Here is a 26,339-nt window from a genome sequence, read left to right as displayed (position 1 = left end):
TCCTGAGGGCCCATGTTGGGCCTGGCTGAGGTCGGCACAGGGTTCCTTATTTTGGGACCCAAGGTCCACCTGTGTCAGAATCATCTGGGAGGCTTATTACCTAATAATGTGATGCTGCACCCCATCCTGGATCTCCTGGACCAGAGGGTGTGCCTCTGCACGTGTGTGTGTTGTGTGTGTGTGTGGGGGGGTATGTAGTTAGGAGTTCTTTATTTATCACTTTTTTTCATAATTATGCTGTTTATTTCCTGAGAGAATCCACCTCTGAATGTTTGATTGACATGTTCTTAAATTAAAAAATTTATTATTATTATTTTTTGTCTTTTTAGGGCCACACCCATGGCATACGGAAGTTCCCAGGCTAGGGGTCTGACCAGAGCCACAGCAATGCCAGATCTGAGCTGCATCTGCAGCCTACACCACAGCTCATGGCAATGCCAGATCCTTAACCTGCTCAGCGAGGCCAGGGATCAAATCCACAACTTCATGGTTCCTAGTCGGATTTGTTAATCACTGAGCTGTGATGGGCACTCCAAAAAAATTTTTATTATTTTGGTTGATGTATAATGTTCTGTCAATTTCTGCTATTCAGCAAAGTGACCCAGCCACACACACACACACACACACACACACACACACACACACACACTCTTTTCTCATATTATCTTCCATCACGATCTGTCACAAGTGACTGGATATAGTTCCCTGTGCTGTGCAGTAGGACCTCATTGCTTATCCATCCTAAATGCAATAGTTTATACCTACCAACCCCAAACTCCCCGTCCATCCCACTCCCTCCCATTTCCCACTTGGCAACCACAAGATTGTGGTTCATGTCTGGGAGACGACATGTTCTTTTTTTTTTTTTTTTTTTTTGCTTTTCAGGGCAATGGAAGTTCCCAGGCCAGGGGTCGAATCTGGTAAGCATGGTGTTTCATTTCTGGGAGCCGCTCTGGCAGATTAACTGAGCCCAAGGAGGAGGCTTTTGGAACCTCCAAGACATATAGCTAGTCAGTCAGAAGCACAGGCGACAGCCCGGACCTGTGACCTGTGTCTGAAGGGTTGGTGGTGGGGGGAGGTGCTGTCTTGTGGGACTAAGCCCTTCACCTGCAGCATCTGATGCTGTCTCCAGGTAGACAGTGTCAGAAGCGAGTTGAATTGTAGGACACAACCAGCTGGTGTCAGAGGATCGCTTGATGCTCTTCAAAAACCCACATAGCGGGAAAGGTGACCAGAATCCCATCTGCTGTGCCGCTGGTGAAAATGAAGCAGATCCTGGGCCAGGATATGAAGGTGCCAGCCATGCGGGATTGTTAGTTGCATCTCTTATAAGGGAGTGCAGTCTGGCTGGGACTCTCATCACTCAGCTTGTGATACTGGCCCAGGCTGCCTGCCGAGGCAGGTGCTGGACCACAAATGGAAGGGCTGATGTGGGGTAGTGAGCCTTGTTGATGCTCTCTTTTACTCTCAGAGGAACAGTTGAAGGTAAGGGTTTCTTCCCATGTGATTCTGAACATTTGGAAAATGGGACTTCCTATATGTGTGTCTGCCCCCGTCAGTATCCTCCAGGAGTCTAGCAACTAAGAGATACTACTAATAGGAGTTCCCAAATGGCCCGTGGGTTAAGAACCCGACTAGTATCCGTGAGGATGCAGGTTCGATCCCTGGCCTCATCCACTTGGTTAAGGATCCAATGTTGCTGCGGGATGTGGCTTGGATGTGGCATTGCTGTGGCTGTGGTGTAGGCCGGCTGGTGCAGCTCCGATTTGACCCCTAGCCTGGGAACTTCCATATGCCACAGGTACAGTGGTAAAAGGACAAAAAGTTAAAAAAAAATACTACTAATGATAATACTAAGAGATGGAAAATTGGAAGAGATTTTTCTTTTTTTTGTCTTTTTAGGGCCACACTGTGGCATATGGAGGTTCCTAGGCTAGGGGTTGAATTGGAGCTGTATCTGCTGGTCTGCACCACAGCCACAGCATTGTGAGATCTGAGCCTCGTTTGTGACCTAAACCACAGCTCACGGCCCACTGAGTGAGGCCCAGGATCGAACCTGCATCCTCATGGATACTAGTCAGATTCGATTCCACTGAGCTATGACGGGAACTCTATCAAAGATACAGTTTTTTGTTTTGTTTTGTTTTGTTTTTGTCTTTTTAGGGCTGCACCCATGGCATATGGAAGTTCCCAGGCTAGGGGTCAAATCAGAGCTATAATTGCCCACTGAGTGAGGCCAGGGATCGAACCTGTGTCCTCAAGTGTTATCTTTGAACGCCATTTCGAATTTATTGTCTTGTAATAGAAAAAGTTGTAGGCAGGACTGTGAGCATTGTGCTTGTGGTTGCAGCTGAAGAGGCCAGCTGGTTGGATGCCTATCAGTAGGAACCGGGAAGTGAAATATTGCCGCTATGTCAGTAAACAAAGGGTGCTGCCGCCATCAAGCCACCACATTACAGCTGCCCCAGTGGTGCACCCTGAGGGAGCTCAGGCTAGAAACACGATGCCTGCCTCCAGCAGTCAGCTGCTGCAGTCACACGGAAGGGGCATGCTGAGGGGACTCGGGATGTGAAAGCACAGTATGCTGGCCTCTAGCGGCTGCGGGGCCTGTCAGAGGAAAGATTCCAGTGAGCCCAGTCTCTTACATCTTCCCATAGACAAGCTCTCAATTCCGTAATTTGAGATATCTGGTTTTCTTTTACTAACAGTAATCTTTAGATGTTCCAGCTCCTGGTTTTGTTGCAAAAAGTAAGTAACCTGCGCCCCCTTCCTGCCCCCCCTTCCTCTTTGAAACAGTTTCGCACTGTTAACTGAGATGCTGTGTCCTGGACTGGAAGTCCTTCGAATGTCTGCTGAAGAAAACATATCTCTCGGGTTGCACTTTTTTTTTTTGTTTACCTTTTTAGGGTCATACCTAGAAGTTCGCAGGCTAGGGGTTGATTCCGAGTTGCAGCTGCCGACCCACACCACAGCCACAGCATCGCAGGATTTGAGCTGCATCTGCACCCTCACCACAGGTCACAGTGACACCAGATCCTTAACCCACTGAGCAAGGCCAGGAATCGAACTAGTATCCTCATGGGTACTAGTCGGATTCATTACTGCTGAGCCACAATGGGAACTCTCCATTTTTTTTTTTAAAGTCAACAGAACCTTGGAAAGGCTGATGCACTGGTGTATGTGCCAGGGCCCTCTGGTAACAAGCGTAGAAATTTACTCCAGTTGAGGATATTGGGAGCTCGTGGAACTGGTGGCAGGTCAGATTTGGAAACAAGGAGTCAGAACAACTTTGGAAAGTCTCCTAAGTTGGAACCAGTGTCCACAAAATGGTTTCCTAGCAGGGACGGGCCCGTCCAGGCCCTGCTGCTGGAGTGAACGCCAGCTGTTTTTGACTCACTCTCATTCTGTTTAAGGTTGACTTTCCAGGAGTTCCCCTCATGGCTCAGTGGTTAACAAACCTGACTGAGAACCATGAGGTTGCGGGTTCGATCCCTGGCCTCACTCAGTGGGTTAAGGATCGGGTGTTGCCGTGAGCTGGGGTGTAGGTTGCAGACGTGGCTCGGATCCTGCATTTCTGTGGCTCTGGCGTAGGCCAGCAGCTACAGCTCGTATTAGACCCCTAGCCTGGGAACCTCCATCTGCTGCAGGTACGGCCCTAAAAAGACAAAAAACAAACAAACAAAAAGGTTGACTTTCCAGGGAGGAAGCACCTGATTGGTTAGTCTCAGGTCATGTGGCCTCCTGGCCACCCGAAGAAGGATTGGCTGAAGCAGCTTCCTGGGACCTCTTTGGCTATGTGGTGCGAAGGGTTCATTGTCATCCCACCAGCAGAGTCCCCAGTGAGGAAGATACAAACCTTCCAAATGAAATCTGGGTGCTGTTATGAAGGCAGAATGAATACAGGGTGCTAGATGCCCAATGTGTGTCCTTGTCACGGTCTTTTTATAGTGCTACTCCTTCTTGAGACAGCTCTGTGGGGTTCGAAGCTACTCGAGTCTGTGTTACAGGTCTCATTTGATCCTTGCAATGCCCTGAGGGTGTGGATGGGCAAGAGATGGATCACTTCCCTACGTTCACAGACGTAAAAGCTTGGAGGCTGGTCATTCGTAAGCATTTGTTTATTATCACCCGCTAAGGGTCCAAGCTGGGGGCCCCGACTTTGGGTAGTGAGCTATATGGTTTGCAGGCAGTGGCGGGGGGCTGGAGCGCAGACGGCACGGCCTCACTCTCTACCTCACCCCTTCTTGTTTTTCTCTCACCGAGTTTCCCCAACGAGAGATGTGTATCATGGCAGGTGCTCAACCATGATATTCAAGTGTTGAATATCATGGCATTAAATTCCTTACACTTGCCCAGTGGCTCAGTTATTCTCCTTTCAGTTCTTTCTTTTTCTTTTTTCTTTTTTTTCTCTTTGTCTTTTGAAACACACCTGCAGCATATGGAGGTTCCCAGGCTAGGGGTGTAATCGGAGCTGCAGCTGCTGGCCTGCACCACAGCCACAGCAACGCTGGATCCAAGTTGTGTCTGTGACCTACACCACAGCTCATGGCAACGCTGGATCCTTACCCCACTGAGGGAGGCCAGGGATTGAACCCATGTCCTCAGGGATGCTGGTCGGATTCGTTTCTGCTGTGCTGTGATGGGAGCTCCCAGAGACAGAATTTCGTACTTCATTTGGATGGCAGTTACTGTTTGGGATACTCTGTGGAGGAGCCACAGTGCTGACTTTCCATGTGCAATAGCAACAGGGTTTTTCCTTTTAAACGAAGTTTACATGAGCGGAAAAAGTGAGTCAAACTCAAGACAAGCAAATAATAGAAATATCCTCACCAAATGGCCGCAGGGTCTGTGAACGCCTGAAGTGAAGGAAGGAAAAGCAGGCTGTGCCCAAGCTGGGGTTGGGCCTCCGTGATGCCTAATTCTTCAGAAACCCCGCATGCATAGCATGCGTGTGTGAGGGCGCGCGCGAGCTTTGTTTGGTCTTGTGAGGTGACACGGCGAGGGGCACCGTCCTCCCGTCCAGTGGGAGACGGCGTTTGCACCAGGGGAAGTGACACGCTGGGCTTGTTTCTGCCCATCTGATTCTGTCCTCAGAAACCTGCCCGGGAGGAAGTGGTGGCCGCAGCGTGGAGCGTGGGCTCCATCCTGCACGTTTCTCCTTGTCGCCTTCTGTTCTTCTGCTCTGTGTTCTCTGAGGGATGAAGACTCAGTCTTGTGCTCATTAAAGTTATTCCCCTCGGAGTTCCTGTCATGGCTCAGTGGTTGACGAATCCGACTGGGAACCGCGGGGCTGCGGGTTCGATCTCTGGCCTCGCTTAGTGGGTTGACGATCGGGCATTGCTGTGAGCTGGGATGTGGGTCTCCGACTCGGCTTGGATCTGGCATGGCTGTGGCTGTGGTGTAGGCTGGGGGCTGCAGCTCCGATTGGGCCCCTGGCCTGGGAACCTCCGCGTGCTGTGGGTGCGGCCCTAAAAAGACAGAAAGACAAAAAAATAAAAAAATAAAATAATTCCCCAGTGCGTTAGTCAGGCTGGCCTGTAGGGAAGCAAACGTATCTTTTGAATAGTTTGCCTTGTAGAAATAATGGCTTAAGAACATGGAGTTCCTGTTGTTGCTCAGCTGTAAGGGACTCATTTAGCCTCCATGAGGTTGCGGGTTTGATCCCATGGCTCAGCAGTTAATGAACCTGACTAGCCTCCCTGGCCTCACTTAGTGGGTTAAGGATCCGGCGTAGCCGTGAGTTGTGGTGTAGGTTGCAGACGTGGCTCGGATCCGGCGTTGCTGTGGCTGTGGTGTAGGCTGGCAGCTGTAGCTCCGATTTGACCCCTCGCCTGGGGACCTCCGTATGCCACAGGTGCAGCCCTAAAAAGCAAACAAACAAACATACAAAGGAAGAGCCATCCAAACCAAGAGGCAGCAGAGCGGGTGTGGGATTCGGAGTTAGATCAGAGTTTGAATCCTGATGTTTCCAGTTCCTGCACGTGTTGGGCTGTGGGCCAGTTTCTGCCTTTCCTGTTGTGCCTCAGTGTCCTCCTCTGAAAATGGGGAGAGTATTAATAACAGTCACTTCATAGACTTGTTGTGAATTGGTTCATCAGCAGCCCTTAGAACAGTGCTTGGCAGCTAGTAAGTTCCTTGTAGTTACTAGCATTGTTGTTGTCGTTAGAATTTTGTGTCAAGCGTCTTGACACTGGGCAGGTATGCTCTGCATACTAGGTCTGTCCCATCATGAGTGCATTGAGTTGGCTTTGGGTATTTGTCTCATTCAGAAACTTTAAATTTCTCTGGCTTGTTCAGGTGACTGTGTCAGAGAAATCAGAGGGGAGCATTTCTTCTTCCAAAACATGCCAGGGCTGGAAAGATTAATACTGTAAAAATGGCCATACTACCCAAAGCAATCTACAGATTCAATGCAATCCCTATCAAATTACCCATGACATTTTTCACAGAGCTAGAACAAACCATCCAAAAATTTATAGGGAGGAGTTCCCGTTGTGGCGCAGTGGTTAACGAATCCGACTAGGAACCATGAGGTTGTGGGTTCGGTCCCTGCGCTTGCTCAGTGGGTTAAGGATCTGGCGTTGCCGTGAGCTGTGGTGTAGGTTGCAGACGTGGCTCGGATCCCGCGTTGCTGTGGCTTTGGCATAGGCCAGCGGCTACAGCTCCGATTCGATTCGACCCCTAGCCTGGGAACCTCCATATGCCGTGGGAGCGGCCCAAGAAATAGCAAAAAAAAAAAAAAAAAGAAAAAAGAAAAAGACAAAAATTTATAGGGAACCACAAAAGACCCAGAATTGCCAAAGCAATCCTGAGGAACAAAAACCAAGCAGGAGGCATAACTCTCCCAGACTTCGGGCAATATTACAGAGCCACAGTCATCAAGACAGTGTGGTACCGGTACCAAAACAGACATACAGACCAGTGGCACAGAAGAGAGAACCCAGAAAGAAACCCAGACACCTACGGTCAGTTCATCTTTGACAAAGGAGGCAAGAACATAAAATGGGGAAAAAGTCTTTTCAGCAAGTCTTGCTGGGAAACCTGGACAGCTGTACATGCAATCAGTGAAACTAGAACACACCCTCACACCATGCACAAAAATAAACTCAAAATGGCTTGAAGACTTAAATGTAAGACAAGACACCATCAAACTCCTGGAAGAAAACAGAGGCAAAACATTCTCTGACATCAACCTTACAAATGTTTTCTCAGGTCAGTCTCCCAAAGTATCAGAAATAAAAGCAAAAATAAACCAATGGGACCTAATCGAACTGACAAGCTTTTGCACAGCAAAGGAAACCACAAAAAAACCCCAAAAAGACAACTTACAAAATGGGAGAAAATAGTTTCAAATGATGCAACTGACAAGGGCTCAATCTCTAAAATATACAAACAGCTTACACAACAGAAAAAAGGTAACAGCCCAATGGAAAAATGGGCAAAAGACCTGAATAGACATTTCTCCAAGGAAGATATACAAATGGCCAACAAGTACATGAAAAAATGCTCCACATCACTGATTATTAGAGAAATGCAAATCAAAACTACTGTGAAGTACCACCTCACACCAGTCAGAATGGCCATCATGAATAAGTCCACAAATAAATGCTGGAGGGGGTGTGGAGAAAAGGGAACCCTCCTGCACTGTTGGTGGGAATGTAAGCTGGTACAACCACGATGGAGGTATGGAGGTACCTTAGAAATCTATACATAGAAGTACCATATGACCCAGCAATCCCACTCTTGGGCATGTATCTGGACACAACTTTCCTTGAAAAAGACACACGCACCTGCATGTTCACTGCATCACTATTCACAATAGCCAAGACATGGAAACAACCTAAATGTCCATTTTACAGATGATTGGATTAAGAAGATGCAGTGGAATACTACTCAGCTATAAAAAAGAACCAAATAATGCCATTTGCAGCAACAAGGATGGAACTGGAGACTCTCATACTAAGTGAAGTAAGTCAGAAAGAGAAAGACAAATATCATATCACTTATATCTAGAATCTAATATAGAGCCCAAATGAACCTTTCCACAGAAAAGAAAATCAATGGACATGGAGAACAGACTTGTGGTTGCCAAGAGGGAGGGAGAAGGAGTGGGATGGGCTAGGAACTTGGGGTTAATAGATGCAAAGTATAGCCTTTGGAATGGGTGAACAATGGGGTCCTGCTATGTCTGGTCACTTGTGATGGAGCATGATAATGTGAGAAAAAAAGAATGTATGTATGTATGTGTGACTGGGTCACCTTGCTGTGCAGCAGAAAGTTGACAGGAAACTGTAAATCAGCTATAATGGAAAAAATAGGAATCATTATAAAAAATAAATTAAAAAAAAGAAAATGCCAAAAAACAAAACAAAACAAAAAAACAACCACAGAACATGCCAGGAAAGAAGTGCTTTGTTTTGGTGATTTTTTTTTTTTTTTCCTCTACCTGTTAAGGAACTGAAAACATCTTTGCACTTTTTAGGAAGCTAAAATGCAAAACCAGCTGTCCTTTGCTGTGCTCTAATGTTATTTCTCAGCACGGTTGAAAACTGTCCTGTATATTCCTCCGGATACTTATGAAATCGAGTGGCTTTTTCAGACATTTCTTTTCCTCTTTTAAATGTCTCTGAATGTTCATCATGTGGTTTTTTAATCTTCATTTTGTCGTAAGTTTCTTACCAGCCTCTTAGTGGTTTGAGGTGTTGACTGGCTGTTCTAATTCTTCTCATCTTGGCAAAAAAAAAAAAAAAAACCCTGGGGTTCATTAGTTGGATTTCTTCCCTCCCCTGCCTTGAGCCCTTGATTTCCACTTTGAGGCTCCGTAGTGGATAGTTCCACTTGCTTATTCTTTTGTTTTACTATATTGATCAAGTGAATTGATTTCTTTTTGGAAAAAGATTGCTTTTGACAAATAGGGAGCCCTAGGGCATTTAGCTAATCTGAGCACATTTCTATCTGAATGTTAATAAATATCTATATTGTTTACATTGGTAGTTATTGGGAGCAGTGCTTGGTCCATAGGAAATCATTTGTAAGCATTATCATCACCACCATTCCAATGCAGAGCAAGGCCTTGAGCATGGAGTACGAGCTCTGGAGGCAGGCATGCCTATCTTCATGCTTAGCCTGCCCACACATGGCCAGTTACCAGCTGTATAATTTAGGACTTGCTCAGCTCCTCTAGGCCTCTCTTGCACCATCTGTAAAATTAGGTGATGATCGTGGTACCCCCTGCCTAGGGTTGAAGTGAGGATTAGATGTAATTGTATATTTATATATATATATATTTATATATTCCCCCCCCCCTGCACCTGGGGCAAATGGAAGTTCCCTGGCCAGGGATTGAATGAATCCAAGCTGCAGCTGCTACCTACGCCACAGCTGTAGCAGTGTGAGATCCTTAACCCACTGTGCCACAGGGAGAACACCTGTAATAATGTTTGCTTGGCACACCCAGTGAGAGCTCAGTAAACTCCATACATCTTTTTTCTGTGACGAGACATACCAGTGTTCTGGCTCATTTGGAAACTAAAGGCTAGAATGATTGCTCATTCGTTCCTTCAGTAGAGATCCCTGGGTTGACCTTGGGGCTGCAAACAGGATGAGATGGTTGCTGTGCTAAAGGAACTCAAAAATGAGCCTGCACAATGGGCCTGTGAATTGCAGACCGTCATGGTGGCCTCAGTCATGATTGCATCATGTGAGGAGCCAGTACAGGGTCTTTCGGGGTCACATGGGCAGGCTGGGAATCCTGGGCAGCAGGGGAAGCAGATGCGAAGGTGCAGGGCTGTGAGAAAGTAGTGGAAGCGTAGATGATGTGCTGTATGTGGTGGGGGATGGGCTGGCAAGTCAGTAGAGTCTTGGCTTCCTGTCATGGGAAAGTGTTTGAACTTTATCTACTAGGCAGTTATTTCTTAAACTCTTGCAATTTGCCAAGAGTTTTTTTTTTTTTTTTTTTTTTTAATACAATGTTTGCCATTTCTGTATACCATCTGAGCTAGAGATTGGCTTGAGGTGGAATTTCAAGGCCCCTCTCTCTCTTGGACTTGGCATAAGTAATACCGTCTGTGAAATCAAAGACTGATGGCTGGTTATATTTTTTTGTTGACAAATGATTCACCTAAAAATATTCATTTCTGTTCCCCCTTTAATCGTGTCACGTACCGTGTACCCATAGCCACGTGGGATGAGAAGGATGAAGGAACTGCATTTCAGGAGGAGAGCAGCTGTTCAGCCTGCCGGGGGATGGCAGTTGGGATGGGGTCTGGGATTTCAGGGAGCGGGGCTCTGCCCAGTGGACAGGAAGCTGAGCGGAGGTGGTGGTGGGAGAAGAGACGTGAGGCTTAGGACCGAGGCTTGATAAGATTTACCAGATGTGGAGTTCCAGTCATGGCGCAGCAGAAACGAATCCAACTGTGAACCATGATGTTGCGGGTTCGATCCCTGCTCTTGCTCAGTGGGTTAAGGATCTGGCATTACTGTGAGCTGTGGTGTAGGTCACGGCTCAGATCCTGTGTTGCTGTCTGTGGCTGTGGTGTAGGCCAGCAGCTGCAGCTCCGATTCGACCCCTAGCCTGGAAACCTGCATACACCTCAGGTGTAGCCATTTAAAAGCAAAAAAAAAAAAAAAGAAAAAAAAATCAAGCTTTTGGTGTGGAATATTTTTTTTCCTCAGGCTATGAACTTTGACCAAACTCGAAGATTCCATTGGCCACTGACTTAATGTGGCTTCTCCTGTTTCCTCATTTCCCATTTATTCACACCTGCATCTAGGGGCTCTGATATTTCTCCATTCTCTTTTTCCTTTTTGATTTACCAACTCCTTCAGCTGATTTCTTCTCAGCTGCCACTTCCTCTTCTTGACTTTTTTTGTTTGTTTGTTTGCACCTGAGGCATGTGGAAGTTCCTGGGACAGGGATCAAGCCCTTGCCACAGTAGCAACCAGAGCCACAGCAGTGACAGTGCCAGGTCCTTAACCTGCTAAGCCACCAGGGAACTCCACCTCTTCCTGATTTTAAAGCTCTTCATCTGCCAGAAGAATGCCAAGTAGTGTTTGCTCTAGACCGAAGTTGGAGGTCTGTCTACCCCAGGGAAGAGAGTTACTGTTTTCATATTATAACTTTTTTTTTGGCTGTGCCTACATTATGTGGAAGTTCCTGGGCCAGGGGTTAAACCCATACCCAGCAGTAACCAGAGCCACAGCAGTGACAATGCTAGATCCCTAACCCTCTGAGCCACACGGAAATTCTAGTATTAGAACTTTTGAAAATGGTCAGAAATGACGATTCAACCTATTTATTCATTCATTCATTCATTCTTTTTAGGGCCGTACCTTTTGCATATAGAAGTTCCTGGGCTAGGGGTTGAATGGAGCTGCCAACTGCTGGCCTCCACCACAGCCACAGCAGTGCCCGATCCTTAACCCACTGTGCGGGGCCAGGGATCGAACCTGCATCCTCACGGACACCACGTCGGGTTCTTGACCTGCTGAGTCACAACAGGAACTCTGATTTAACCCATTTGAAACTTTTTTTTTTTTTTTTCTGTTTCTGGTTCCTCTAGTAGGACATTCGTTTGATTTATTTTTACATCTCTGTGTGCCATCCTCAAACCTTCACACCTCTAGTATCTGGAAAACCACGGCCTTGTGAGTTTTCACTGTTAGCAAGCTTGCATTTTTTTTCTGGTTCTTTGTCAACTGTTATCCCCCCCACCCATTTTTTTTTTCTCTACCATATCCTTTTCTCCCTCCCTTTGGGTAACCTATGTTCAAGATCAAGGATCATTTATTCTGTGTTTTTACCTGCATTCATTTGACCTTTTACAAATACAATACGCCTGTGCACATTCAGAGGTGTTAGTGCCGTTGCTTTACAAAAATGGCATTAGATGTAATGTTTTTACATCTGTATTTTCTCTCTTGGCATTGCCTTTTCAAAGTCTTTCCAAGTTAGAGTCCTAAAAATTCTTCATAAAAGGCTGCGTTGTATTGCGTGAGGCAGATGTGCCAGCAGTTGCCTGTGAAGTAGCACTGACTTTGCGTCCAAGTTTTACTACTTTGGGAGGTGACGCCGTAGCCATTCTTCAGCCTCTTTTCTTATCTACTCAGGATTTAATTTCTTTGACAAAGAGTTCTAGGAGTTGGGTTGCTGGGCCAAAGAGAATATGTGTTTATTTTTAATAGTTGTGGTCAGTTATGTTTCTAAAAATTGCTGCCGGCAGTGCACGAAACCACCCTTTTCTTTCTTGCTAATAATAATAGTCTTGAGCGTTGCTTTGAAGTTTCATCAGTCTGATGGGTGAAAAGTGGTGGCTCACAGTCATTTTAATTTGCATTTCTTGATTGCTAGTGAATTTCAGTTTTTTTTTTTTTAAATGTTTGTTGGCTATTTGGCTTTGCTCTTTTGTGCAGAGCTGCTTCCTATTATTTGCCTAATTTCTTGTTGGATTATTTCTCCCCTTGTCAACTTGCGAATGTTCTTTGTATGTCACCTTACACCTGTTTTCTGCATTGCAAATATCAAAAAAAACCTGTCCATTATCTTTGTAAGCACAGGTAATAGTATCTATTACTACATTTAAAATTATTTACCGGGAGTTCCTGTTGTGGTGCAGCGGAAACGAATCTGACTAGGAACCATGAGGTTGCGGGTTCGATGCTTGGCCTCGATCAGTGGGTTAAGGATCTGGTGTTGCCATGAGCTGTGGTGTAGGTTGCAGATGTGGCTCAGATCCTGAGTTTCTGTGGCTGTGGTGTGTGTAGGTCACCGATTTTGACCCCTAGGGTGGGAGCCTCCATATACTGTTGGTGTGGCCCTAAAAAGAGAAAATAAATAAATAAAAATCAAAAAAATAAAAATAAATAATTTTTTTACATAGCTAAGTGTCTTTTTACTGATCCGTGTACCAGCTGAGCAGTTTCTGGGTTTTCAGTGTTCTCGGACCCTTCCTCAGTGTTAGCTAGAATGTTGTCTTTTACATTTTCTTGGAAGATTTTTATTGTTGACAGTTAAGCCTTTGATCCTTCTGGAATTTATCTTTGTTTGATTTCTGAGATAAAACTGAAACGATTTTAGTTTCCTCTAGGTGGATGCCATCTTCCTCAGAAATCTTTTTGGCTGTTTATGTCTGGGCTGCAGTTTCCTTTCAATCCTTTTACCTCGTGCAGAGGGAGGAGGCTCTAGGCTGAAGCTCGGCAGACGAATTGAGAGCATCATTCTCATTTGACCCCCTGGTCCTGGGACCCCGGCCCAGCCAGGGGTGGGAGAGAGCCTCGCACGCTGGGGCTGTCATGCCGAGATGGTGCCCAGCCTCAGCCCTCATTATCCGAGCTCTAGGCGAGTTTGCCTGGCTTTTCAAGGATGCTGACGTCCACCTGGGTGGTCGATGGTGCACAGAGCGGAGAGGACATTTTCATCGAAGTCCCTCCCCTTCCTCTTTCCCTCCTTCCTCCTTCAGATGGGACTCCTACCAGTTATGTGCCTCCACAGCTTGCTCTTTGAATAAAAGGAAGCTGGACCACACAATATGGACATTGTTCTGGTCAGTAGGTAACATAATGGGGAGCTCACCATCATGGCTTCTTCATGTATAATTAAGAAAGAAAAGTCAGTGCCCGTTTTAATTGTATAAGTTCATCAATTATGAGGCACTCCTGGATTTCACAGACATTAACATGTGGGAAAAGTGCTTTCTAGGTGGATCAGATTTTCTAGCTCATTCTTTTAAACTTTCTGTGTAGCATTTTATATTGTGGAGGTGCTATAACTTAGGTACTATTTTCCTGTTTATGGACGTTTAAGTTGTTTCTAGCTTTGTCCTTGGTTTTTGCTATTGCTTTCTTTCTCTTTTTTTTTTTTTTGGCCGTGCTTGAGGCATGCGGAAGTTCCTGGGCCAGGGATTGAACCCGAGCCCCAGCGCTGACAAGGCTGCATCCTTTTTTTTTTTTTTTTTTTTGTCTTTTTGCTATTTCTTTGGGCCACTCCCGTGGCATATGGAGGTTCCCAGGCCAGGGGTTGAATCGGAGCTGTAGCCACCGGCCTACACCAGAGCCACAGCAATGCAGGATCCGAGCCACGTCTGCAACCTACACCACAGCTCACTGCAACGCCGGATTCTTAACCCACTGAGGAAGGCCAGGGATCGAACCTGCAACCTCATGGTTCCTAGTCGGATTCATTAACCACTGCGCCACAACGGGAACTCCATGAAGGCTGCATCCTTAACCTGCTGTGCTACAGGGTAATGTCCTTGTTCACCTTCTTTACGTTTTTTATTTTTTGAATTGCCTGTCTTTCTGTTGTCCATTTGTAGAAGCTCTTCATATACTATGCCTCTTATTTTTTTCAGTTATATATGATGTAAATATTTTCTCCAGTCTATCATTTATTATTTTACCACATTTATTATATCTTTTGCCTTGTTGAAAGTGAATAATTTTATATGGTTAATTCTGTGAACTTTTAAAGCTGTGCTTTGAGGAAGTTCCCATCATGGCTCAGACGAAACAAATCTGACTAGTATCCACGGGGATTTGGATTCGATCCCCAGCCTTGATCAGTGGGTTGAGGATCCGGCGTTGCTGTGAGCTGTGGTGTAGGTTGCAGACACGGCTTGGATCTGGTGTTGATGTGGCTTTGGTGTAGGCCCATGGCTATGGTTCTGATTTGGCACCTGGCCTGGGAACCTCCATGTGCTGTGGGTATGGCCTTTAAAAGACAAAATAAGAATAGTAATAATAAATAAATAAATAAATAAAATTGTGCTTTGAGAGTATCCTGTCCTGAGATTCTAATGTATTTTTCTTTATTATTTTTACAGTTTTATTTTTTTATACATATATTTTTCTGGATCTTAACCCATCTGGAATTTCTGTGGTGGTTTGAGACAAGTTTATTCTTTTCTTTCAGCCCTGTAGCCCCTTGTGTCAATGCCACTGTTTAAATAGCCCACTCTTGCCCATCTGAATTGAAGTGCCACCATTATTATATATTAAATGTTTCTGTATTTATTTGGATTTTTGGGGTGAGAGGCTTCTCTCTGCTGCTCCATTGTTTGTTTATCCCTCTACCCAAAACCACATTGGGTTAGGTCCTTCCAGTGATCTTTATTGGAATTGTATTAAAGTATACATTAATTTGGGAAGAATTGATGTTTTAAATTTATTAAAAAAAATTTTTTTTTAGCTGCTCCTGCAGCATGTCGAAGTTTCCAGGCTAGGGATCTCAAACCCTGGCTGCAGTTGTGACCTGCACCACAGCTGTGGCAATACCAGATCCTTAACCTGCTGCGCCACATAGGAACTCTAAACTTTTAAAAAAATATTTCAAGTTCTGTGTAAGCATTTTAATAGTTGGATGACTTTTTTCTCACCATAACTTTGTTGCCGCATTTCTTCATTCTTTGTAAGTCAAGGTAGCAGTATTTCTGGTTCTTGAGATATAAATACTTTTTAAGCGCTTGTCTTAGAAAAAAGCTAAGTCAGAAAAGGATAGAGGCAAGAAAGATGTCACTAGTCATTTTTTTTTTTTTGGCTGATCTCTTAACACATGGATGTAGCTGGGCACGGATGGAATCTGACCCGCAGCTGTGATCTGTACCACAGCTACAGCAATGCTGGATCCTTAACGCACTGTGCTGGGCTGGGGATTGAACCTTTGCTGCCACAGAGACAAATGCCACATACTTAGTTCACTTCACCACAGAAGAAACTCCAGCAGTAATTATTTTACCAGTGGCTCTTAATTCTTTACGTAATTCCCTTCAGTTTTTTTTTTTTTTTCTCCTTTTCTCCTTTTTAGGGCCGCACTTGTGGCATATGAAAGTTCTCAGGCTGGGGGTCGAATCAGAGCTGCAGCTGCCAGCCGACACCACAGCCACAGCAACTCAGGATCCAAGCCTCGTCTGAAACCTACACCACAGCTCATGGCAACGTCAGATCCTTAACCCACTGAGCAAGGCCAGGGATCGAACCTGCATCCTTATGGATACTAATTGGGTTCGTTTCAGCTGAGCCATGATAGGAACTCCCAGATTTTTTTTTTTATTCTGTTTTCTTAGCATAGGTAAAAACATACTTAATATGCAGTTTCATACCCTGCTTATTTTTCATTTTGTGTTATAAGCCTTTTGACTTATTAGAAGCTTGGTAATATTTTTAAGGGCTCAAGAGCCTTTGATTATGTACTGTATTATCACTTAATTCCCTAAGTGTCAAATCTTTATGTGTTTTTAAATTTCCACACTTGTGAATAGTGTTGTTTTGAATATTTTCATTCTTAAATCTTCACCTGACTTGTAAATTAGAGCCAAGGGTTGATTTTTTGCCAGTAAAATTCAGTGGTTAAAGGATGTGAGTCTTTAACACCTAAATGCAGGGCATGGCCCATTTCAAATGATTGTCATGTGATGGGCTTGCTGTGGCCAGGCTAGCTGATGATTGCACTGTCTAAAATATGAGGAATGGGGAGTTCCCATTGTGGCGCATCAGAAATGAACCTGACTGGTATCCATGAGGATGCAGGTTCTGTCCCTGGCCTCGCTCAGTGGGCTGAAGATCTGGCATTGCCGTGAGCTGTGGTGTAGTCCACAGACACGGCTTGGATCTAGCATTGCTGTGGCTGTGGTGTAGGCCCGCAGCTGTAGCTCTGATTCGACCCCTAGCCTGGGAACCTCCACATGCCCCGGATGCAGCCCTAAAACCAATCAATCAATCAATCAATCAATCCGAGGAACGGCTAATGCTCGTAATGACTGGTTCCTGTGGGTACAGTCCACTCCGTTCCAGGTGACCGGCGGGCTTTCCGCATGAGAATAATCCAGTCCATTTTCATGACCGTACTTGATTTTCACCAAAAGCTTCCCGTAAAGCTGTAACGTAGTGAAAGGATCAATTTCAATTCATGCCCTCTGTCACCAGGTTAATTTGACGCGGTTCTTAAAATGCAGCGTTTATTGCCGATCCTGTCTGTCTAACATTTACCATAAATGTCTAACATCTGCAATAGAAAATTACAGGATTCTTAGGATTCTTCTTTTAGATTAATGTGCCAGGTTAAGCAGTCTTGAAATCTGGGACACGACTCAGGAAAACTGGTGTTTGCAGAATTTTCGTAAACCAGTTAGGCTCGTGCGGTGCCTGGCTGTGCTTGTGGCGGTGGACACTTTTAAATTAGGCAGGAGGAGGTTATTTCATTTTCCATTTACTAATTCCTTCCCTCCTTCATCAAGCTTTTTCCAAGCACTTTGAGGACATTTTTTTAAAAAAATAGCTTAATTGAAGTCTAACATACCGTAAGGCTTCTCCTTGTAAGTGTGCAATGCAGTGGGGTTTTTAATTTTTATTTTATTTATTTATTTTTGCTTTTTAGGGCCGAACCTGGGGCACATGGAGGTTCCCAGGCTAGGGGTTGAATCGGAATTACAGCTGCCGGCCTACACCACAGCTATAGCAACTCCAGATCTGAGCCAGGTCTGCCACCTACACCACAGCTCACTGCAACGCCGGATCCTTAACCCACTGAGGAAGGCCAGGGATCGAACCCACAATCTCATGGTTCCTAGTCGGATTCGTTAACCACTGAGCCATGACGGGAACTCTGGGAACTCCTTTATTTATATATTTATTTTAATTTATTTTATTTTATTCTTTTTAGGGCTGCACTTGTGGCATATGGAAGTTCCCAAGCTAGGGGTTGAATTGGAGCTGCACCAGCTGGCCTATACCACAGCCGTAGCAATGCGGGATCCAAGCTGCCTCTGCAAACTGCAGCACAGCTCATGGCAACACCAGATCCTTAACCCACTGAGCTGGGCCGGGGATTGAACCCTTATCCTCATGGATACTAGTCAGATTTGTAACCACTGAGACACAATGGGAACTCCGTGCAGTGTTGGTTTGTTTTTTTATTTATTTGTTTTTTTGTGTGTGTCTTTTTAGGGCCACACCCGCAGCACATGGAAGTTCCCAGGCTAGGGGTCAAATCAGAGCTGAACCTGCCAGCCTACAGCACAACCACAGCAAGGCAGGATCTGAGCCTCGTCTGTGACCTATACCAACAGCTCATGGTAATGCTGAATTCTTAAGCCGCTGAGCTAGGGCCAGAGATCAAACCTGCGTCCTCATGGATACTAGTCAGTTTTGTGACCAAGGAGCCACAGCGGGAACGCCCCTGCAGTGGTTTTTTAAAAAGTAAATTTATGGGGTGGTGCAGCCATCACCACAGTCCAGTTTTGTTTGCTTTTTTTTCCCCTTTTTAGCGCTCCACTTGTGGCACATGGAAGTTCCCAGGCTAGGGGTCAAATAGGAGCTACAGCTGCTGGCCTGCCCCACAGCCAAAGCCACAGCAACGCCAGATCCTTGGCTCACTGAGCGAGGCCAGGGATGGAACCCGCAACCTCATGGTTCCTAGTCGGGTTTGTTTCCCCTGCACCCCGACGAGAACTCCCTCAGAACAATTTTATTACCCCAAAGAGTTTCCTTGTGCCAGTTTACAGTTAATCGCTGATTCTGCCCTTCGTCAAGCACCAGTAAACTTTTAGCTTCTATATATTTACCTTTTCTACACATTTCACGGAGTCATACAACATGTGGCTCTGGGTCTGACTATTTTCTTTTGGCATATTTTCAAAGCTCATCCTTGTAACGTGTCATCAGTACTTCAGTCCTTTTTACTGCTGAATAGTGTTCCATTGCACCAATATGGGACCTGCACCACATAGGTTTTATCCTTTCATCTGGTAAGCAGCTGTGTGCATAAAAACCTGATGTGATTTACTTGGCTGGTGCATTTTTATTACTTATTTATTTGTGTTTTTGTCTTTTTAGGGCCACACCCACGACATATGGAAGTTCCCAGGCTAGGGGTCTAATTGGAGCTACAGCTGCCGGCCTACACCACAGCCACAGCAACGCAGGATCCGAGCCTTATTCCTAGTTGGATTCGTTTCCGCTGGGCCAGGATGGGAACTCCGGCTGGTATGTTTTTAAAAAATTAAAACTTTTGGAGTTCCTGTTGTGGCTCAGCAGAAATGAATCTGACTAATACACATGAAGATGCGGGTTCCACCCCTGGCCTCCCTCAGTGGGTTAAGGCTCTGATGTTGCCGTGAGCTGTGGTAGGTCACAGATGTGGCTCAGATCCTGCGTTGCTATGCCTGTGGTGTAGGCCGGTGGCTGTAGCGCTGATTTGACCCCTAGCCTAGTAACTTCCATATGTCCCAGGTCTGGTCCTAAAAAAGCAAGAAAAAAAAAATTAAAACTTTCACTGTTAAGTGTCCCACTTAGTTAAAAACATAACCAGTTCACTAACTTAGAGTATAAGTTAGACGTGAGCAAATGCCATGGAGGCAGCCAGTCTCACCCACCCCCGCCCCCGTGATGCCAGAGAGCACTCAGCAGAGAGCATTCTGGGAGACAGGAGAGCCCGAGAAAATAAAGAGCTCCGGGAAAGCAGGTGCCCCTTTCATCTTGCATGAGTTATCATACATCTGCATCGAGAAGTGGAGTGATTGTATGTCAGTGCCCATAGTGTGCCCAGCACAAGCCCCAGGGTATAGAGTCACCCGGTTGGACAGGCATGTTCTTGGCTCCCGAACTTGGATTTGGATTCCAAATGGTATAGGATCTCCTGTGATGCATCTCCTTCCAAGTATACATCAGGTCCATGTTCTGAGTTCTTCGAGGGGAGAGACCATTTCAGCGACACCACAGAAGCCAGGCATCGCGCTTGGTGCTGGTGCAACCAAGAGGAATGCGATGGGACCCTTGCCCGTCAGGCCGCTCGGGTTCGCAAGAGGAGACGGTTGTGGAAAGCAGATGGTTAAGACAGATCGATCAGGTGCTGCAGCAGAAAGAAGCTCAGCACGAGGAAACTCGGGAAGGCTTCCTGGAGGAGGGGACCCTTGAGCGAGGTCTTGAGGTATAAGCTCAGGTCAAGTGGGGAGCTGAACAGAGGCCATGGGGAGCATGTGAAGTCGAAGGGCCTTGAGCAAGGCAGGCCTCATGATGAACTCCTCGTAGGACTACCACCAGCTGCATTTTCCGCTGTGTTGGGCCGATTGTGACCAGTCTGGAAGGTGATAGCGCTGATGTAACCCAAACCTTGGGGATGGGTTTGTGTTGTGCACCTGTATCCCATCCCCCGAGGGGCCAGGTGCTATTAGATACCTGGCAGGGACGTCACTGACAGGAGCCTTGGGGCCAAACAAGCTGACGGGGATTGTTGAGTTAATCATTGTATTTGCAGGTGACTCGTTTAAAGGTGCAGCCTGTGGTTTATTATGGAGAACTCTAAACACAGCCCAAGGTATTTGTTTTTTCCCCTCCGAGACAGGACCCTGGTCAGGTTCCATTGTGCTATGCCTCTGTTTTGGTTCCTGTGGGATTTAGGTAGTTTTTTTGGGGGGAGGAGCTTCCCAGCTTTCAGGAAGCTCCAGACGTGTGCCTGCCTGGATGTGCAGAGAAACTAGGGTACGGACGGCTAAGAGTGACATTTAAGAGTTACATCTGGAGTTCCCTTTGTGGCTCAGTGGGTGAAGAACCTGATTAGTAACCATGAGGATGCAGGTTCAATCGCTGGCCTCGCTCAGTGGGCTAAGGATCTGGCGTTGCCGTGAGTGTGATGTAGGTTAGAGATACGGCTTGGATATGGCGTGGCTTTGGCATTGGCCAGCAGCTGTGGTTCCCTCAAAAGACAATTAAAAAAAAAAAAAAGAGTGACATCTACCCAGCAGAAAGGGTTGTTTCAATGTGGGAGAGTATTCTGGGACCCAGGGTTCAAGCTTAATCACCCCTTTACCTACCCACTGCAAAAGCATTTACGAGGCCCACGCTGAGTACCAGGCACCGCGTGAGCTGAGTGCGGGGAGCCGGGAAGTCGGGGGAGGAGTTGGAAACTACATGGTGGAGTTGAGGACAGCGTTAGGCCTGGGATGCAGGTGGCCTTCCTTTCTGGGGAGAGCCAGCTTTGACCATTGGCAGTGGTGGCCTCGAGTGCTGGATGGATTAGTCAGGTCTGTCATGGGCACAGACTCGAGAGTAAGTGTACACATGCTGTGTTTGTTGATGCTGTGTTAGGATTTTCTGGTGTAGGCAGAAGACGAGTAGACTGGCATGTGGTGGGGGGTCGTATAGGGAACGGTGGAAACGACCTTGGAACAGCGTGGGGGCTGGGTAGGGCTGGAGTACAGAGGTGCCTCTAATTATGTACCTATTATGTACTGTCTCTTAAATGTCTTTAAGCCTCAGTTACTTTATTTTTCTTTCTTTTTTTTTCCATCTTTTTAGGGCCACACCTGAGGCTTATGGAAATTCCTAGGCTAGGAGTTGAATGGGAGCTGCAGCTGCCAGCCTACACCACAGCCACAGCAACACCAGATCTGAGCTGCATCTGTGACCTACACCGCAGCTTGTGGCAACGCCGGATCCTTAATCCACTGAGTGGATTCCTCACGGTCACTAGTCGGGTTTGTTACAGCTGAGCCACAACGGCAAGTCCAAGCCTCAGTTTCTTGATGTGTAAAGTGGAGATAATGATACCCGCCTCAGCCACATCAAAATGTTGATGGGAGGAGCTAGTGAAATCTTGGATGTGAGAGTGTTTTACCCCCACAGAGTGATAAACACTTGGAGTATTATTACCTCAGGTGTCGGGGTGGGTGGAGCAGGAAACACCTGTAGGTGGGCAGGGATGAGCCGGATGGTGGTGGCCTCGGGGTCTGGGCCTGGGCCCCTCTGGCCTGCCTGCCGCCTCTTGTCACATCCAGGCCATAACTCTGAGATTACCTCCATTCAGGTCACAGAATCTACGTCTGTTCCTGCCCTTTGACCATCTCATCCTATTTCTGTTTTCTTCCAAGTTCTCAGCAACTGAAATGGTCTGGTTAGCTTGTTTGTTTGTGTACGTGCCCCTTCTAGAACTGCGGAAACTGGGAGGCCGAGACCTCGTCTGTCTCATTCCCACCTTCCTGCCCTCAGAGGCTGGAACAGTGCTTGGTTCATAGAAGTTCAGGATTTCTGAACGTTTGTGAATGGAAATGAATGGAGGTACCTCCAAAGCCAACACCCCCAAGGGGGCCAGGGGTCCCGGGGGCCTTGGGAGCATAGTCAAGAATCCAGCATGGTCGCTGTGACCTCATCTCCCTGTGAACGTGTTCCTGCATCTCCTCCCATTTCTTTGGCTGTTGAGAAGTCAATTCAATTATATGCACAGTCATTGTAACTTAATTGAAAATTCCATCAACCCTGGATCTGCCTTCACAGTGTAATCTCTTACAACAAAAGAAAGAACAAGAGTCAGAATTCACATTATTTTTTTAGGGTATGTAACAGGCCATGAAATTACACAGTGTTTCCAATTTGGCAGGCTGGTGAATTCAATCTCTTAAAAGATAATCTTGTTTCATAACCTACATGATATGAATTAGAGTGGAACCTTGTGAATTGAATACAATTAACACCCAACCCTCTCTACACTGAACTGATTTGTTTTTAAATTGGCTTTTTTTTTTTTTCCCCTCCCCTGGTGGCTGGCACCAATTCTATTTCCCCTTGTTTCTTGTGAATTGTTACTTTCAGGTCTGATGAACTTGGCTAGACTTTGTAGGGCTTCCCCAAGTTATGTGAAATGAGCATAAAGGCAGACAGTGGTGGAGTCAGTTACATGTCAGTTACCTGCCTATAATTCCAGGTGTCTGGTGTGTACCCTCCTTCTCTCCCTGGCTCCCTGGAGATGCTCAGGTCACCCACTTGTTTCTCCGTCCTCACAGGGTGGATTGATGCATCATTGGTTCTCTCGCAGGGTGACCTGTCTGTGTGCCCAGTTTGAGGCCGTCCTGCAGCATGGCCTGAAGAGGAGTCGAGGATTAGCCCTCACAGCAGCCGCGATCAAACAGGCAGCCGGCTTTGCCAGCAAAACCGAAACAGGTACTGCTTGGCCTGATGCCTCCCATCCTTTCTCTTGCTCTCTGAATTTTTATTTGTTTTTTAATAGCAGGCAAGGCAGTCATTGTGCAGGACCAGTGGGGGCTGGTGGCGCATGGTGGCGGGGAAATCCAGGGTGAGGCTGTCTTACTCGAGGTAACCGGTATTGGCTGGCATCTTAATTTAAATGAGGTCACCCTTGGCGCAGAATTCTCAGAGCCACACATTGTGGTCTCCAAGGGGCTTGGGGGGCCCACCGCCAAGGTGTTTATTTCACCAATGTAGGGCGGCAGTTGCTGAGAAATGAATAATCTGTTCTAATTTTATGCGTGAAGCTAGCATGGCATTTTATAATTAAATCTATCTTCAGTAACAGCAACAGATACCACTCAGGTCTGTGAGCTTATAATGCTGTTCCCGTCCATTTTCAAGTTGTCAAAGTATTTCCCTTGTCCCGTGTTCCTGGGTCTCCGAATGACAGGGGTAATAGTAATAACTCCTAACATTCATGGGTACTCAGTGCAAGCACTTAGCGTTCGTCTTTTCTGTAAATTAAATCAGTTCACATGCCAGCCCTGGGAGTGGTTGGACCTCCGTCTTCTCCACGGGGCAAATGTGATTTGTTCACCATGAGTTGCTTGGATCTGAACTTTGAAGCATGTATCGTGTCATATAAAAAACATCCTGGGAGTTTCCATACGGCTCAGTGGGTTAAGAACCTGACTAGTATCCATGAGGATGCAGGCTGGACCCCTGGCCTCACTTGAGGTGAGAATCTGGCATTCCCATGAGCTGTGGTGTAGATGACAGATGCAGCTTGGATCTGGCGGTGCTATGGCTGTGGTGTCAGCCGGCAGCTGCAGCTCTCATTCCACCCCCAGCCTGGGACCTTCCATATGCTGCAGGTGAGGCCCAAGAAAGAAAGGAGGGAGGGAAGGAAGAAAGAAAGAATCCTGTGTCCTTCTTCTCTCTCCAGATTTAAAGAACAGGTTTTTTTCAGACCCTGCTTGTGGCTGCTGCCCTGAATTCCCAAGTCTTTCCTGGTACTGTGATGGCAGTGTCACTGCTGAGTGGAATGTGTCACCTTTTGCTAGTTCACCTCCTTGCGCAGAGAAACGTCAGCGCCTGCCGTGCCTGGTAGAGGCGTCTGGGAGATTCTCTGCCGACCGAGCCGAGCCCCATGCCCTTCTCTTTCATTCATGCTGGCGTCTCACCCTTCTTCTCTCAGCCCTTCAGTGAATCTTTGATTCCTGTTTGTCTCACCAGTTGCTCATTTTCAGAAATGGATGTGGTTCCCGTTGGGGTCAGGCGACAGTTGTAAGAGGGATTCCTGTCACTGTTGATTTTTCTTCTGTGTTCCTCGTCTCCTCCTTACGAGGCAGTGATGAAGGGGGCAGGTTCAGAGAAGAGCCAGCATCCAGGGCCTCAGTCCTCAGAGAACACGCGGCCAGCTGCCCGCCCATCTCAGATGTCGGCCTTAGGTGGCACAGGGGCAGATTAAGGGCAGGTGCTTCCCTGAGCCTCTGCATGGGGATGGCTTAGGGCTGGTTGGCCAGGTTTTGAGAAGGTGGCTTTTCCGAGAACCCTCCTCGGCCTGCTGGGTGGGCCCTCATGTGTCTTCTCGTTTCCTTCTTACCTGTCTGGGGTGGGGGTGGGGAGGCCACTTGAGAGACGCTGGTGTGGAGTCTCTAGTGCCGGGGCTCTGGGCTCCTCTGTCTGGGGCAGGGCAGCTCCTGGGCGTGACCGAGGCAGCCTTGGCTTTGGAGTCAGGCTCTGAGGGTCAGTCTGGCATGACCCTGGGAATGCGCCCTGCTGCGCCACAGTCACTGTTCTCACCCGTAGAGGCAGATGGTCTGGTCAGCCTGGAGGGTGGTCGGAAGAACCTCATGTCAAGGCCCTGCTTCAGACCCCACAGACCCCACCCCTGCATCAGTGTTTAACCCGCTACCCTCTTCTCCCAAACACGCTTTACACTTTAAGCAGCTTTTTCCATCTCATCCCCTCCTAAAGCTCTGACCCTCAGACCATGGCGAATGGCTCTTTCTATTCCCATCCTGACTAGAATTCTTGTCTTTTTGTTACTCAGCCCCTCATAATCACAGTAGCACCCACATGTGTGCACAGCGCCGCCAGCTTTGTTACTCTTGCTGTTTTCCTGCACCTCGCCATGATTCCTCTACTTGTACCCCAAAGAGGTGGACGGACCAGCAGCCTCTGGCTTTGTTTCTGCAGAGGAGGTTGTGCTAGGCTTAGCCCCAAAGTGGCTTACCCTGGGCGTGGCTGCCAAGGGCTCGTGTCATCCTTGTCAGCAGTGTTAATTAACCATTCACGGGTGCAGGATGGTCCTTGGCTGATGAAAACCTCTTTCCTGCCATTGAACATTTGATTAAAAACCTCATGCGAGAGGGTGCAGGTGTTTTGTTTTGTTTTGTTTTCTCCTGCTGCTCAGAGTTGGGAAAGATCAGATCAATGGCTTCCTGGCGTTCTTAAAGCCATTGCAATGACCTTACCCAGCAGAATGAAGGAGATGAAATCTGAAGCGAAGGCCTGGCTGGGAACGAGCATTGCTCTGCTCCCTGCTGGCTGCTGGGCTGGGCCGTCTGTGTAGCGGAGTGATTGGATGGTGAGGATTTGTCAGTGACTTGTCGCCCATGAGCTCTCTGGGACGTCTTGTTCTCGGAGCATCTTGTTTCCTCCTGTGTGAACTAAGAGTGATGCCAGGCCCGCCTTGCAGGGCTGCGGTGGGGCGCAAGGCCTTGGTGCTGGGCCGGCCGAGCTTGTGTGTGATGATGACATGCCAGTAACTTCCCAGCGCAGGCGGTGATGTCCGAACGTTTCAGATGATGACGCTGAGACTCACACAGGTTAACAAGTGACTCTCGTTCCCACAGCTGGTCAGTGTAGAGCTGAGGATTCCAGCCCAGATCAGAGCAGTGTCAGACTCCTGGCTCTTCCCTAACCCCCTTCCTCCCCCCATCTTCTGGCAGCGGCCTGGTACCTGTTACTGTCCCTCTGCGGATCACTCTAGCTCAGCTGAACTGAAAGTGACAGGAGAGAATGAATAACAGTGCATTCATCCACAAAGCGATTGCACAAGCTCTGTTTCTAGATGAAGAGAGAAAAGCTGAACTTGTGCGCAATGACCGAACTAAAGGACATTGCTGAAAATCGCTAATGCTGAGAGTCTGCTGGGGTGCGACTGCATTTGGTCATCTGGGGCTGGGGTGCATGTAGGACTGAGTTTGAAAACTGACATAAGTTGTTTTAAGTTGCCAGTGTTTAAAAGTTTTGCGATTTTACAGTGAAATACAGCTTTCTAGCTTTTCTTAAACTTGAGGATCTGTGACTCTGGGCTTGCCTTGTGTGTGTGTGTGTGTGCATCTGTGGCACGTGGAAGTTCCTGCGCCAGGGATCGAACC

The 26,339-nt window shown here is 47.0% G+C and overlaps 1 protein-coding gene across 4 annotated transcripts in view; it reads left to right on the top strand.

Annotated features, from left to right (window-relative positions):
- The window catches only part of SNX29 (sorting nexin 29), a 551,544-nt gene that overhangs the window by 28,265 nt on the left and 496,940 nt on the right, over positions 1–26,339 (top strand). For all 4 annotated transcript variants that reach the window (XR_007134934.1, XM_047780471.1, XM_047780470.1 and 1 more), the window contains exon 4: positions 22,799–22,923. Coding sequence is in view for 3 of the 4 variants with exons in the window: in XM_047780471.1 (XP_047636427.1) it covers positions 22,799–22,923 (125 nt within the window). In the remaining variant the exon portion in view is untranslated. The remainder of the gene's footprint in view (positions 1–22,798; positions 22,924–26,339) is intronic.

Source organism: Phacochoerus africanus, chromosome 5 (genome assembly GCF_016906955.1).
Source record: "Phacochoerus africanus isolate WHEZ1 chromosome 5, ROS_Pafr_v1, whole genome shotgun sequence".
In the NCBI taxonomy this organism is placed as follows: Eukaryota; Metazoa; Chordata; class Mammalia; order Artiodactyla; family Suidae; genus Phacochoerus; species Phacochoerus africanus.
This window is presented reverse-complemented; position numbering and strand designations above follow the sequence as displayed.